Source organism: Trichechus manatus, unplaced genomic scaffold (genome assembly GCF_000243295.1).
Source record: "Trichechus manatus latirostris isolate Lorelei unplaced genomic scaffold, TriManLat1.0 scaffold00105, whole genome shotgun sequence".
Lineage (NCBI taxonomy): Eukaryota > Metazoa > Chordata > Mammalia > Sirenia > Trichechidae > Trichechus > Trichechus manatus.
This window is the reverse complement of record NW_004444041.1, coordinates 5,941,265-5,957,775: the sequence shown is the minus strand read 5'-3', so window position 1 is coordinate 5,957,775 and position 16,511 is coordinate 5,941,265. Positions and strand designations below refer to the sequence as shown.

The 16,511-nt window shown below is 41.0% G+C and overlaps 1 protein-coding gene across 1 annotated transcript in view; it reads left to right on the top strand.

Moving 5' to 3' along the window:
* The window catches only part of FRAS1 (Fraser extracellular matrix complex subunit 1), a 516,919-nt gene that overhangs the window by 246,692 nt on the left and 253,716 nt on the right, over nt 1–16,511 (top strand). The window contains exon 15 of the mRNA XM_012557480.1: nt 8,440–8,583. Coding sequence (XP_012412934.1) covers nt 8,440–8,583 — 144 coding nt within the window. The remainder of the gene's footprint in view (nt 1–8,439; nt 8,584–16,511) is intronic.

Sequence of the window (16,511 nt, the reverse complement as noted above, 5' to 3'; positions counted from 1 at the left end):
AGGCAGACCCCACGTGTATCTGTATCCACAGCTTGGAGGCTGGGAAGTCTCCAGGTACAATAAGTTTTCTGAAGGAAGTGCTTTTAACACTTAGCAGAAGAGCTACATTGTATTCTTAGAGAAGCACAGGTTAGAAAAAATTTAACACAATCTTCTATTTCTAAATCACCAATGCAAAAAGAAATTTCTTGTTTTTGGAGTAGGGTTTCAATATAGAGTTACCGAAAGAAAAGTAATTTGTTCCTTTTCATTTTTGATGTGAATTGCTCAACAAGACAACACAAGTCTTGTTATGCTCCAGAAAAGTCAAGGACCTTCCAAATAAATTATGTAAGATAAAATGGCTTTCCCTCTTTTTTAATTTATTGCCACAGTTTTCACAATATTCAGTTGAGTGATCTGAAATGCATCATTAAGAGAAATTATGGTGAAAAGTCAGGATATGGCCTTTTATTTTTCATAATAACCCAAATGTAATAAAAGCCACATGTAAAATAAGCCTGCAAGAAGAAATAATCTGCAGTAGCATATGTTCAGTGTTAGAAATTAGAAATCAATTGCAAAACACAGTGGGAGCATGTCATCATAAGAAGTAACAACTCAACATAGTGCTGTATTGAAATAGAAATTTCACCTGTTGTCATGCCTGGCCATGGAACAAGCCACTCCTGGGTCCAATACAGGAAAAAGAGAGAGGCCAGCATCACATTTTGTACTCTATATAGATGCACCGTAAGTATTCATCACTGTAAGCAGAACTGGGCTCTAGCATTTGCTAAGTTAATTTTATAGCCTCCAGGGTATAAGTATCTTAAGACTATGACTTCATGGTTAGTTGTTCCCATGTTGAAGATAACCGATTGGGTGAATTCTTCATAACTAATAAAAAAAAATCTGCTGTAAATTCATTCAGCATGCATTTAACAAGTACCGACTGTGTACCAGACAGACACCTGGCAGGGCATTGGGGGTTTAAAACAACTAAAACATGGTGAGGGCAGTGGTAGTTCATGAGGAGACTTGGGTTTGATTCCCAGCCAGTGCACCTTAAAGCACAGTCACCACCTATCTTTTAGTGGAGGCTTGCATGTTGCTGTGATGCTGAACAGATTTCAGCATAGCTTCCAGACTAAGACAGACTAGGAAGAAAGGCCTGGTGATCTGCTTCTGAAAACTCAGCCAAAGAAAGCCCTATGGATCACAACGGTCTTATCATATTGTGGGGTCTCCATGAGACAAGGGCCGACTCAATGGCAGCTAACAACAGCTACAATCCTGGAGGGAATTACATTCCACTGAAGGAGATAGATTTGTAGCCAAATAATTAGAATAGGGTAAATACCATAAGAGAGGCATGTACAAAATGCTGCAAGAACGTAGAGGGAGTAGTAAATAACTTTGTTTGGACAAGTTCACAGAGGTAGTGACGATTTAGGAGGGCTATGAAGTGTAAGGAAACCCTGGTGGTGTAGTGGTTAAGAGCTATGGCTGCTAAACAAAAGGCTGGCAGTTCAGATCCACAGGTGCTTCTTGGGAACCCTATGGGGCAGTTCTACTCTGTCCTGTAGGGATTGCTATGAGTCGGAATTGACTAGCAATGGGTTTTAATGGATGAACTATAAACAGGATTACAGGGGCTAAGGAAGGAGCCAGAGGCATTGTGGCTGGGTGAATCCTGTGTGTGGCATCCTGTCTTAGGTTCCTAGTGCTGCTGTAATAGAAATACCACAAATGGGTAGCTTTAATGAACAGAAATTTATTTTCTCACAGTTCAGGCGACTAGAAGTTCAAATTCAGGGCCCTGGCTCTAGGGGAAAACTCTCTCTGTCTGCTCCAGGGGAAAAGCCTTGTCTCAGCTTCTCTAGCATTCTTCTTGTCATTCCTTGGAGATCTCCACATGGCATCTGTCTTTCCCTGTTAGTGCACCTAATCTGCTCCTTTAATATCTCAGAAGTGAGTAGGTTTAAGACATACCCTACAGTGATGCGGCTTCATTAACATAAAGAAAACTCTATTCCTAAATGGGATTACATCCACAGGTATAGGGATTAGGATTCCAACACATTTTTTTTTTTTTTTTGTAAGGGTGAGAGGGAGACACAATTCTATACATAATACATCCAGAACCCACGAACAGACACATGGCATGCTTGGGGTTATCCTACTCTATCGAGTTGGTGTGCATGTGGGAGATAGCAGAAGATAGGGCTGGGAAGGTAGGTAAGGCTGCTTTTGTGAAGGGCTTGCCATTCCTCTGTCCTGCTCACCCTTGGTCCCTGTTATCACTGGCAACACCAGGAGTAATATTAAAAATATTTAACAAGCAGTATGGCACAGATTCAGAGCAGTCAGAAGGAGGGGCCCCTGAGACTCTCTCATGTCAGTCCTTCCAGTTGCTGGATTATGGGGAGGGTCAGGGTTACCGGGGATGGAGTCAGTTTCAGGGAGGATAACAGCCATTTACCAGCCAGCCTGGGAGCATTTTATTATTTTAACAACCATTACAGCTGAGTGTTCGTCCCACCATCCAGCCAGTCACTCAAGAAGAGAACCAGAGGGTCATGCTTTAATTTCTTTTCTTTGCACCCCCTGAACTAAGACAATTTCATCCCCTAAAGATGTGTTAAGTTAATTACCCTTTCTTCCCCACACTGCCAGAGTGAAGTCTCTGAAAAACAAAACAGATCATTTTACTGCCCTGATTAGAGCTCTTCAGTGGGATGAAGTTCAACGCTTTTACCTTGACTTTGAGATCTTTGTGATCCGGCACCCTTTGCCTTTTTAGCCTCACTTCCCATCATCCCTTTGGGCTGTTACTCCCCAGTGTAGTTTTCACAGAGCGCAATGGTTAAGTGCTCATCTGCTAACTAAACGGTTGGCGATTCGGACCCATCAGCTGCTCCGTGGGAGAAAAGACCTGGCGATCTGCTCCCGTAAAGATTTACAGCCAGAAGACCCTGTGGGGCAGTTTTGCTGTGTCCTATAGGGTCTCTATGAGTCGGAATCAACTCAACGGCACCCAACAACAGCAACAACAACCAGTGCGCTCAAGTGGTGGGGTGTTTAAGTATTCCCTGGAGCAGACCTCAGATAACATGGCTTACTTGTAGCTAGCTAGGAAAGCCCCACAGCCTAGCACAGCACCTTGCACGTAGTAGGTGCTTCTTTCAAGTGTTGATAGATCAGCCTAGTGTACCTTCTTAGAAATGAGATCAGGTCTTTTTGTTTGTTTGCATTTTTATCTAAAAGCTTGGGATCAACTCCAGTGTCAGTAAGGCAGAGGTATGAACAGTGACATACTCTTCAGATAATGACAATAGTCAGCAAAGGGTAGTTGAATAAATGAATGATACTGTCATGTTTGTTAAGGGTAGAATTTGTTACTTGGATTTTGCATCTACATCTTTAGTGGTTTATCCTAAATATGCACAGTATTCTCATAAAATAAAAATAAAGAGTTAAATAAAAATCAAAGACCTCGAGAGATTCTGTAGGATACCCTTCAAGCACCAAGCTGTGTAATGGGCATAAGGTTAACAAAATAGAAATGGGCTCTGCCTTCATAAAGTTTATGGTCTAGCGAGCAAGAAGGACAATAAGTACACTTTTCTCCATCTCTGCTTCCCACCCTGCTAGTGGAAGCCACTATCATCTCTTACCTGAACCACAGCAGCAGACTCCAAACTGGTCTCCCTGCTTCTGCGCGTGTTCTTAAATCCTCTCTATACAGAAGCCCCGGAGACCTTTTAAAAAATATAAATCAAATCTTGTATTTATCCTTCTATCTTAGTTACCTAGTGCTGCTGTAACACGAAAACCACAAGTAGGTGGCTTTAAAGAACAGAAATTTATTTCCTCACAGTTTTGGAGGATAAAAGTTCAAATCAGGGTCTGAGCCATGTCTATTCTGTCCTTGTTGGTAGCTCCAGGTGTTCTTTGGTTCCTTGACTTGTAGATGATCCTCACATGGTGTCTGACTTCTCTTGTGTGTGTGTGTGTGTGTGTGTGTGTGTGTGTGTGTGTGTGTGTGTGTCTGTCTGTCTGTCTGTCTGTCTATCTGTCTGATCTGCTCTTTTTGTAGCTCAGAAGTGATTAAATTTAGAACCCATGTACTTAGATAAGATCTAATTAACACAACAAAACTATTTCCAAACAGGATTACATCCACAGGTGTAGGTGTTAGGATTGAACACATACTTTACGGGGACGCAGTTCAATCTGTAACCTACTTAAGCCCTTTTATAGTTTCACACTGCATCTGGGATACAATCCTAACTTCTTTCCTTGGCTCCAAGGTCTCCTTCTTAAACTATGAATCATGATACTGGGCCCCACTTCTCAAGGACTTTGCTTGTTCTGTTCTCTGACTCTCCACTTGACTGGCCTCTTCTTATCCGTTAGATCTAGCTAAAGTTGGTCCTTATCACGCCCATCACTGTTAGTCTTTGTCACAGAACCCTTGCAAGTGCCTAACACAATTACTAATTATCTCTGCACTTGTTGAGGAGAAAAAGTGTCTGAAATTAAGGTTTTTCTATTCAGTTTAGAACTGAAAGGAGAGGAGTGTATCTTGAAATTTGCAGTGCAGGTATCTTTTCTTCTAACTTCAAAGTGATACCTAATTAAATTACTAAGGTAATGCTTACCAAGCCACTTGCAAGCAGGAAAGCCATTCTTTCCATTTTGATCAGAATTAATACATCTGTAAAATAGATTGTACTCCACTATGAAGCAAACATTTTTAAAGTGAAGATACGTTGACAGAAACATAGGTGAGTTTAGCCATACAAACAGCTGTTGTTATTGTTTATTGTGAGGTGCCATCGAGTCAGTTTTGACTCACATTGACCCTATGTACAACAGAAATAAACACTGCCTGGTCCTGCACCAGCCTCACAATTGTTGCTGTGCTTGAACCCATCCTTGCAGCCACTGTGTCAGTTCATCTTGCTGAGGGAATTCCTCTCTTTTGCTGACCCTCTACTTTACCAAGCATTATATCCTTCTCCAGTGACTGGTCCCTCCTAATAACATGTCCAAAGTATGTGAGACAAAGTCTTGCCATCCTCCCTTCTGAGAAGCATTCTGGCTGTACTTCTTCCAAGACAGATTTGTTCCTTCTTCTGGAAGTCCATGGTATATTCAATATTCTTTGCCAACACTGTAGTTCAAATGCATCAATTCTTCTTCAGTCTTCCTTACTCATTGTCCAGCTTTTGCATGCATATGAGGTGGTTGAAAACACCATGACTTGTGTTCAAAGTGACATCTTTACTTTTTACACTTTAAAGAGGTCTTTTGCAGCAGATGTGCCCAGTGCAATGCGTCCCTTGATTTCTTGACTGCTGCTTCTATGGGCGTTGATTGTGGATCCAAGTAAAATGAAATCCTTGACAACTTCAGTGTTTTCTCCATTTATCATGATGTAGCTCACTGGTCCAGTTGTGAGGATTTTGTTTTTTTTTCTTTATGTTGAGGTGTAATCCTTACTGAAGGCTGTAGTCTTTGATCTTCATCAGTAAGTGCTTCAAGTCCTCTTCACTTTCAGCAAGCAAGGTTGTGTCATCTGCGTATCACAGGTTGTTAATGAGTCTTCCACTAATCCTGATGCCGCATTTTTTTCATATAGTCCAGCTTCTCAGATTATTTGCTCAGCATAGATTGAATAAGTATGGTGAAAGGACACAACCCTGACACATACCTTTCCTGACTTTAAACCACGCAGTATCCCCTTGTTCTGTTCAAACAACTCCCTCTTGTTTTAAGTACAGGTTCCTTATGAGCACAGTTAAATGCTCTGGAATTCCCATTCTTTGCAATGTTATCTGTAATTTATTATGATTCACACAGTTGAATGCCTTTGCGTAGTCAATAAAACACAGGTAAACATCTTTCTGGTATTCTCTGCTTTCAGCCAAGATCCATCTGACATCAGCAATGATATCCCTTCTTCCATGTCCTCTTCTGAATCTGGCTTGTATTTCTGGCAGTTCCCTGTCGATGTACTGCTGCAACCGCTTTTGAATTGTCTTCAGCAGAATTTTACTTGCATGTGACATTAATGATATTGTTTGATAATTTCTGCATTTTGTTGGATCATCTTTCTTTGGAATGGCACAAATATGGATCTCTTCCAGTTGGTTGGCCAGTTAGCTGTCTTCCAAATTTCTTGGCATAGATGAGTGAGCACCTCCAGCACTGCATCTGTTTGTTGAAACATCTTAATTGGTATTCTGTCAGTTCCTAGAGCTTTGTTTTTCACCAGTACCTTCAGTGCAGCTTGAACTTCTTCCTTCAGTACCATCGGTTCTTGATCATATGCTACCTCCTGAAATGGTTGAACGTAGACCAATTCTTTTTGGTACAGTAACTCTGTGTGTATTCCTTCCAGCTTCTTTTGATGCTTCCTGCATCGTTTAATATTTTCCCCATAGAATCCTTCAATATTGCAACTTGAGGCTTGAAATTTTTCTTCAATTCTTTCAGCTTGAGAAATGCTGAGCATGTTCTTTCCTTTTGGTTTTCTAACTCCGGGTCTTTGCACATTTCATTATAATACTTTACTTTGTCTTCTTAAGCCACCCTTTGAAATCTTTAGTTTAGCTCTTTTACTTCATCATTTCTTCCATTTGCTTTAGCTGCTCTAAGTTCAAGAGCACGTTTCAGAGTCTCTTCTGACATCCACTTTGGTCTTTTCTTTCTTTGCCGTTTTTTTTTTAATGACCGTTTTGTTCTCTTTATGTATGATGTCCTTGATGTCATCCTACAACTCATCTGGTCTTTGGTCATTAGTGTTCAGTGCATCAAATTTATTCTTGAGATGGTCTCTACATTCAGGTGGTACGTACTCAGGGTTGTACTTTGGCTCTCATGGACTTGTTTTAGTTTTCTTCAGCTTCAGCTTGAACTTGCATGTGAGTAATTGATGATCTGTTCTGCAGTTGGCTCCTGGCCTTGTCCTGACTGACGATATTGAGCTTCTCCATCATCTCTTTCCACAGAAGTAGTCTATTTGATTCCTATGTATTCCGTCCAGCAAGTTCCACGTGTATTAGTCGTCATTTATGTTTTTGATAAAAGGTGTTTGCAATGAGTAAGTCGTTAGTCTTCCAAACTTCTGCCACGTGATCACCTATTTCATTTCTGTCACCAAGGCCATGTTTTCCAACTACCAATCCTTCTTCATTTCCTACTTTCGCATTCCAATCACCAGTAATTCTCAGTGCATCTTAATTGCATATTTGATCAATCTCAGACTGCAAAAGTTGGTAAAAATCTTCAATTTCTTCTTCTTTGGCGCTAGTGGTTGGTGTGTAAATTTGAATAATAGTTGTTTTAAGTGGTCTTCCTTGTAGTCATATGGATATTATCCTATCACTGACAGCATTGTACTTCAGGATAGATCTTGAAATGTTCTTTTTGATGATGAATGTGATGTCACTGCTCTTCAATTTGTCATTCCCAGCATGGTAGACCATATGATTGCTTGATTCAAAATGGCCACTACCAGTCCATTTCAGCTCACTAATGAAATTTTAGACTCTTAAAGGAATTGAGTCTCTGGGTGCCTCAAACTGTTAAGTGCGAGGCTACTAACCAACAGGATGGCTGTTTGAACCCACCTAGAGGTATCTCAGAAGAAAGGCTGGCAATCGGCTTCCCAAAGGCTACAGCCATGAAAACCTATGTAGTGCAGTTCTACTGTGCATAATGGGGCCACCATGAGCTGGAATTACATTAAATAACTGGTTTTGGGTTAGGAACAATTTGAAGTTAGGAACCAAAGGCATAATAAAAATGTAGGCTTTGTTAGGTTACTTAAGATACATGTATAAAGGAGATGTTATTGGGGGAAAACTGAGAGACTGAGGGAGACTATGAGAGCTGTGGGTGAGGATAGAAGAAGGAGAAATGGGAGAGACAGAGCCATATACAAACAGAAAGGGAGGCAAAGAGCAATAAGTGTAAGGTGGCACCAGGTTGTTTAAAATTCTAATCAAGGACGAGAGTAAATGGCATCCCTCCTTAGCTGTTTCCTGAGGTTGTTGGAGGTGGGAGGTGGTTATGCTGTTGACATTTTGTTGTGTGATTACAAAAGGCCAGGTGATAGAGGGCCATCTGATTTCATTAAACAGTCAGTCTTTGTCTAGAAAACTATTATTTTCTTCCTTCTGAGTCACATTACTGAAAAGCTCTGATTTCCTGTTTTAAATCTCTTAGTAATAATTTACCAAAATTTAACTTCTGGTCCTCAAAAATACTTGTTTTTTTCCGGGGTGGGGGGAAGGTGGTGCATTTTTCATGAGGTGCACATATGTGCATAACAGTTTAGGAACCAAAGAGCTAACATCTTCCTTATAATTGTGAAACGTTTGAAAGAACAGTTATGACTAGTCCTTTGGACTGTAGGTTGTTTACTGACTGTGTGTTTGCCTGCAGTTTGCCACGAGTCCTGTGCAGCATGCTGGGGGCCCACGGAGAAGCACTGCTTGGCCTGCAGAGATGCCCTCCAAGTGCTGAGAGAGGGTAGCTGTGAGAGCAGCTGTGGTGAAGGCTTTTACAACAAGCAGGGGATCTGTAAGGGTAAGTGCCGGGCTTTTAATGTCAAAGCATCTTTCCCTTTGCTAACATCTCTTTTTTTATTCAAATTGAAACACCAATAACCAACGTTTCTTTTCTTCAACAAATATGTGAATGGCTGCTAAAATTGAACAGTGTTTTTCGGTGGCTGGATTTTTGGAAGTAGATAGCCAGGCCTTTCTTCCAGGGTGCCTCTTCGTAGACCTAAACCACCAACCATTTGGTTAGCAGCCGAGCTAACTGTTGCACCACCCAGGGACTCCTTTTACAGGCATGATCCCCTTTCATTGTTCTGATGGTTTGTTATGTCGGGGTGCTCATTATAGCATCATCCTACAAATGAAGACAGTGAAGCTTGGGCTGCTTGCTCAAGATCCCCAGTGATAAGAAGAGCGGTGTAACTACCCGTTCCCTTTCACCAAATCCCAAACTCTCCATCAATCAATTCTTTTGGAATATGTGTGAAAACAAAGAGACCGTCTTATACCAGCCAAGGGCAGACCCACTTTTGGTGTTGGTGCCACTGACTTAAAGCTGAAGCAGTTATTGTATATTCTGTTTTTAACACTCACTGCCATAGTAATGGAAACCCTGGTGGCATAGTGGTTAAGAGCTATGGCTGCTAACCAAAAGGTTGGCAGTTTGAATCCACCAGGTGCCCCTTGGAAGCCCTATGGGGCAGTTCTACTCTGTCCTTTAGGGTTGCTATGAGTCAGAATCAACTCAATGGTAACAGATTTGGGGTTTTATTGGCCATAATAATATGGGGGCAGTGGTGGTTCAGCGGTACCATTCTCCCCTTCCACGAGAGAGACCTGGGTTCGATTCCCAGCCAGTGCATTTCATGCGCAGTCACTACCCATCTGACAGTGGAGGTTTTCGTGTTGCTGTGATGTTGAAAGGTTTCAGTGTAGCTTCCAGATGAAGATGGACTGTGAAGAAAGGTCTACTTCCGAAAATCAGCCAATGAAAATCCTATGGATCACAGTGGTCCTATCCACAACCAATCGTGAGGATGGCACAGGACTGGGTAGCATTTCCTTCCATTGTGCATGGGGTCGCCACAAGTCGGGGGCCAAATCTATGGCAGCAAACAACAACAAGCGGCCATAATAACAAAAGCTAAACCAGCTTCATGCCTCCTTATGCCAGGCAGTACTCCAAGTGCACTGTAAACATTAACCCACTGAGAAGCAGGAAGGTATCGGGGAAAAGCATAACCTTGGACAAATTACTTAATCTCTCTATGTGTCAGTTACCCTTTATAAAATGGGGATCATAGTAGCACCGTTGGTAGACAGAATAATGGCCTCCAAAGAGGTCCATGTCCTAACCCCTAGAATCTGTGATTATGTTATCTTATATAGTGAAAGGGACTTTGCAGATGTGACTAAATGAAGGATCTTGAGATGGGGAGATTATCCACATAGGTCCAATGTAATAACAAGGGTCCTTATATAACGAAGATAAGGAGGGTCAGAATCAGAGAAGGGGATGTGAGGATGGAAGCAGAGCTCTGAGTGATGATCGAAATGAAGCAAGAAAGAGGCCATGAACAAAAAATTCAGGAAGGAAATTGATTTTCCCCTAGAGACTCCAGAAGGAGCACAGTTCTGCAAAGACCTTGATTTTAGGACTTCTGACCTCCAGAACTGCAAGATAATGAATTTGTATTGTTTTAAGCCACTAAGTTTGTGGTGATTTGTTACAGCAACAATAAGAAACTTTGACACACCCAACTCAGAAGACTGTTGAGAGGATTAAGTTAATATATGCAAAGTAGTTAGAACAGTGCCTGGTACAGAGTGATTGCTTTGTAAGTGTGGGGTGTTTAATCTTCACAACAATTTCATGAAGTAGGTATTATTATCATCCTTATTTTCAGATGAGGAAACAGAGAGGTTAAGAAACTTGCCTAAGGTCACACAGCTAATAAGTAGCAGAGTGGGATCTGAGCCTAGGACTTCTGGCTGTAGATCTTAACAGCCTCCGAACCACTCTGCTTCCTCACTATAATGTGATACCACCTTATGCACTTCTGCCTATTTTTCTCCTTTTCTCCTTCACATCATCCCCTCCCCACTTCCTTTTCTTCCTCTTTCCCCTTGCCTTCTGTCAGTCTTTAGATGAGCCAGCAATCCTGTAGATGTCAAGTCTGCAGGTAGGAATCCTGACAATGAATGAAAAGTTTGAATTGCATTTTCTGCAATGGTCACACCCAGGGATGGATTACTCAATAAGCACGGTACATAAGGGTTTTCTTACTAATCTGTGGTACACAATTTCAACTCTTTTTCACCCATGTGAAATTGTTCACTATAGATTAGTAAGTAAGCAATTAAGTCTGTGCGTACCTTGCTTACTGTGAGCCTGTGCATGCCTTGCTTACTGGTTAATCTGCCCCTGGTCATACCTATACAAAGGCCAGGATGACTTTTTTATATCTATAAACAAGTCCACTAAATCAATAAAAATGTGAAGCCTCATAAAACTTTCTTGAGTTATTGTCCTCATTTTGTTCACTGAGCAAGGCAACAGCAAAAATGAGGTGATCTTTGGGACTTAACAAATCCACTTGTCTTGGGGAAGAGAGAGAGCCTCTGGCAGCTGCTTGCTTAAAGCTATGCAGAGATCCATCAGCCCTGAAGGTGTGAGAAGTCTGTTGGGTACAAACAAGTCACAGGTGGCTTTTGTGTGGATTCAGGAGAGAACAAGGAACGAAAGGCAAGGCTGCCATTTGCCTGAGCATTTTCATTTTTTTCTGCCAGCATCACTTTGGGACTCAGTTAAGCCAGATGTATTCTCTAAAGGGCGACAGATGTCAAATTTGCACTAATCTAAAGGCCTAAAGACATTTACCCTTTGAATCCCTGAGGAGGCTGGTTACTGTCACCGATGGCAGAGCAGTGACATTGACCTGCCACAGAAACTCAGCAGTATCTGGAATTAGAAAGAAACGCTTGCTGGGGGAAGCGGTGTAGTTAAATGGAGGCATAGTTAGTGTGAGCCTGAGGCAGTGAAGGGCAGGAATATACCAGGGCTTAGAGGCTGAGTAAAGGAAGCCAGAGGAAGAAAGAAAAGAAGACTACTTAGCAAGTGGCATTGTTGTTAGGCACTGTTGTTAGATGCAGTCGAGCTGACCTCCAATTCATGGCAACCCTTTGTGATCCATAGGGTTTTCACTGGCTGATTTTCAGAAGTAGGTAGCCAGGCCTTCCCTCTTAGTCCGTCTTAGCCTGGAAGCTCTACTGAAATCTGTTCAGCATCACAGTGACACCCAAGCCTCCACTCACATATGAGTGGTGGCTACGCTTGGTGTGCATTAGCTGGGAATCAAACCTAAGTCTCCTGTGTAGAAGGTGAGAATGGTACCACTGAACCACCACTGCCTTTAACAAGTGGCGTAGGGCGAGAGTATACATCTGAAGTGCTATCTATAAATTTTGAAAATCACCAGACCGGAAACTCCCAAACAGGGGAATGGACCGTTGCTGACATCAATCAGCCAACTGATCAACTGGTCAACAAATGATTACTGAGCAAATACTGTGTGTTTCGCATGATACAAGACTTTGTGATTCGATTGGCATCAACCAGCAGACATTTTAATAAAGAAGACTGGAGTTTATACTTTTCATAAAACTGTTGGAGTTCTCTAAGTTTTTTTATCAAATGCTTTCAGAAATGTCCATATAAATATTTTCTAAAACAACAATGAGCCAAGTTACTGATTGGTATCGGAATGTTAATTAAGACGTCTGAAGCTGATAATGCTGACTTATTTCCAATTCAGATTAGTGCTATTCAAGATAAAGACCTGCTGGTGTTGGTTTAATAATTTATAACCAGCAGCTCCTATCTGTAGAAATCTCAAAGTCAAGTGCTGAGAAAAATCCAGCATGGCCTATTATAAGTATGCCGTAACTGAAACGATTTACAGCCAACAAGTGTATCTGTGGTACTTGTTTAGAGTTCTACAAATATTAGATATAAAGGGTGGAGCAATTCAAAGAAAAAAAACTTTTCATTCCTTTCTTTAGTCTTTTAAGTACTTGTGCTATTATGAAGGACTTTTCTGACTCCAGTTAACATTGTAAATCAAAGCAAGTTCAGAGGTTTGTTAGCCATTTCTCTCTCTTCCTTCCTTCCTCCTCTCCCTTCCCTCCTTTCTTCTTCCTCTTTCTTTTATCCTGTTTTTTTATCTTTTTATTTTTATGAGCTCCTGTAAACTGGGTATTGCTATTTTGCATGCATGTATTTTTAATTTTCTTAAATGATAGTGTGTTACATAGTTCAGAGTCCCTAAGTGTTGCAAATAGTTAATGAGCGTGACTGCTAACCAAAAGATTGGGGGACCGTGTCCACCCAGAAGCACCTTAGAAGAAAGGCCTGGCAAAATGCTTTCAAAAAATTAGCCATTGAAAACTCTATGGTGTATAGTTCTACACACAGGGGTGCTATGAGTCAGAATCGACTTGATGGCAACTAGTTTGGTTACATAGTTCATTCTGTTTCCTACTTTTTTCCCTCGACACTGTTTTTAAGATTTACCCATGTTGTTCTATCATCTAATACATTGCTTCTCACTGCTGCATAGCACTCCCTGGTCTGCATCTCCCAGAGCTCGCCAATCCACTCTCCACTACGGCATCTGATTACCTCCATCCCTGCTCCACCACCAAAACACCAGTGAACAGCCTCGAACATGTCCCTTTATGGACCTGTGTAGGATTTTTTCTGGGATTTATACCCAGGATCAGAATTGTTGGTTTCTTCTTGTTGTTAGTTGCTGTCAAGTTGGGTCCAACTCATGGCAACCCCATACAGCACAATAAAATGTTGCCCGGTCCTGTGCCATCTTTGCAATCGGTAGTATGCTCAAGTCCATTGTTGCAGCCACTGTGTATTTTGAGTGCCTTCCAACCTAGAAAGCTAATCTTCTAGCACTATACTGGACAATATTCTGTTGTGATCCATAGGATTTTCACTGGCTAATTTTCAGGTGTAAATAACCGGGTCTTTCTTCCTAGTCTGTCTTAGTCAGGAAGCTCTGCTAAAACCTTTTCACCATGGGTGATCTTGCTGGTATTTGAAATACCAGTGACATACCTTCCAGCATCATAGCAACACCCAAGCCACCATCGTACAACAAATTAACAGATGGGTGGTAGTGTTTGCTTTTAGGGTCTGCATATTCTCTACTTAACTAAGTAGTGCTGGATTACTCACCAGAATGGTTGTACAATCTACATTCTCAAGCTCCACATCCTTGGAACTCTGTCATCTGTATGCCCTTGCCACCATTAGGCATTCTCAAACTTCTAATATTTTCTGGTATGTAGGTATAAAGTGATATTTGATGTTAATTGTGTCTTTCTGATTACTAATGAGTTTGAGCATCTCTCTCTCTCTCTCTCTCTCAGCTGTAGATGAAAGTTTACAGAACAAATTAGTTTCTCATTAATGAATACACATTGTTTAGTGACATTGGTTGCCAACCCCACCACGCGTCAACACTTTCCCCTTCTTGACTGTGGGTTCCACATTATCAGCTTTCTTGTCTCCTCCTGCGTTGTTGTCCTTGCCCCTGGGCTGGTGTGCCCATTTAGTCTCGTTTTGTTTTATGGGTCTGTCTAATCCTTGGCTGAAGGATGAACCTCAGGAGTGACTTCAGTACTGAGTTATAAGGGTGTCTAGGGGCCATACTCTTGGGGTTTCTCCAGTCTCTGTCAGACCAGTAAGTCTGGTCTTTTTTGTGTGTGAGCATCTTTTAGCTCCTGTTGGACTTTTAAATTTCCTCTTCTATAAATAGCTTCTTATTTTTTTTTTGTTATTTATTTTTTTATTGTTGTAGTTTAAATGAAGTTTACATTTCAAGTTAGTCTCCATACAAAAATTTATACATACATTGTTATGTGACCCTAATTGCTGTCCCCATACTGTGACAGCACACCCCTCCTTTCCACCCCTGATTCCCCATGTCCATTCAACCAGCTCCTAACCCTCTCTGCCTTCCCATCTCACCTCCAGACAGAAGCTGCCCGTTTACTCTTTTGTATCTACTTGAGCTAAGAGGCACACTCCTCATAAGTATCACTTTATGTTCCACAGTCCAGTCCAATCCCTGTCTGAAGAGTTGGCCTAAGGAATTATTTTAGTTCTAGGCTGATAGAGAATCCAGGGGCCATGCTTTCTGGGGTTCCTCCAGTCTCAGTCAGACCATTAAGTCTGGTTTTCTTACTAGAATTTGAGTTCTGCACCCACCTTTCTCCTGCTCCATCAGGGACTCTCTGTCGTGTTCCCTGTCGGGGCAGTCATTGGTGGTAGCCAGGCACCATCTAGTTCTTCTGGTCTCAGGTTGATGAAGTCTCTGGTTTATGTGGCCCTTTCTGTCTCTTGGGCTAATACTTTCCTTGTGTCTTTGGTGTTCTTCATTCTCCTTCACTCCAGGTGGTTGGGATCAATTGATGCATCTTAGATGGCTGCTTGCAAGCTTTTAAGACCCCAGATGCCACTCACCAAAGTAGGATGCAGAATATGTAAATAGCTTTTTAATGTGCTTTCCACATTGTTTTATTGGCCTTGCTGCCTTTTTATTGTTTATTTTCTGGAGTTCCTTGTACGTAGTAGATATTAACCCTTTTCAGTTTAAAATATGCAAGTATTTTTCCATTTTGTTATCTGCCATTTTACTTTGAGTATAGCATCCTTTATTGAACAGAAATCCTTGACTTGTCAATTTTGGTTTAAAGTTTTGTTTTGAGCTTCTGTTTAAGAAGTCTTCATCTGCGTCTGAGGTAACAAAGAAATTTTCCTACATTTTCCTCTATTAATTTGATGGTTTTTATCTTAACTTAGATTTTTGATCTATCTGGACTTCACCTATGTATTTGGGCCTAAGCAGGGCTTTAGTTTTATTTTTCTCCATCTGTGAGCCAGTTTTTCTAGTACCATCTAGGAATTCAATCTATCCTTCTCCATTGATTTGTGAAACCACCTTTATTGTGTAAATTCCCATATGCACACAGGTATGTTTCTGAGCTGTATATTTTATTCCAGTAATCTAAATGTCTGTTCTTGCACCAGTATCACACTGTTTTGTTTTGTTCATTAATTTCTATTGCTCTGTAGTATGCCTCAATATCTGAGTGGGCAAATCCTTTTTCTCTTTCTTCTTCATCTCAGCGTTGACTTAATTATTTATGGACTTTAGAGCAAGTTTATTGAATTTCTTTAAAAAAATCAACTGGAATTAAAAAAATATATTTTATTGCATTTTAGGTGAAAGTTTACATAGCAAATTAAGTTCTCATTTTACAATTTTTATACAGATTGTTCCATGATATTGGTTACATTTTTCACAATGTGTCAACATTCTCATTGTTTCCATTCTGTTTGTTCTGTTTCCGTTAATCTAGCTTCCCTGCCCCTCCTTAGCTTCTCATCTTTGTTTTAGGGTAAATGTTGACCGTTGGTCTCATATAGTTGATGCTTTAAGGGAGCACAGTATTCACAGGCGATTGTTCATTTTATAAGCCAATTTATTATTTGGATGAAAGGTGATCACCGAGAGTGGCTTCAGTTCCAAGTTCAAAGGGTATCTTAGGGTGATAGTCTTGGGGGTTCCTCTAGTCTCTGTTGGTCCAATAGGCCTGGCCTTTTTTTAGGATTTTGAGTTTTGTTCTACATTTTTCTCCCTTTCTATCAAGGTTCTTCTATTGTGTCCCTGGTCAGAAAGGTTGGTAGCAGTAGCCAAACACCATCTAGTTCTTCTGGTCTCAGGCTAGATGAGGCCATGGTTCATGTGGGCTATTAGTCCTATAAACTAGTTTCTTCTTTGAGTCTTTGGTTTCCTTCATTCTTTTTTGTTCCAGATGAGTAGAGACCAACAGTTATATCTTAAATGGCTACTCGCAAGCTTGTAAGTCAAC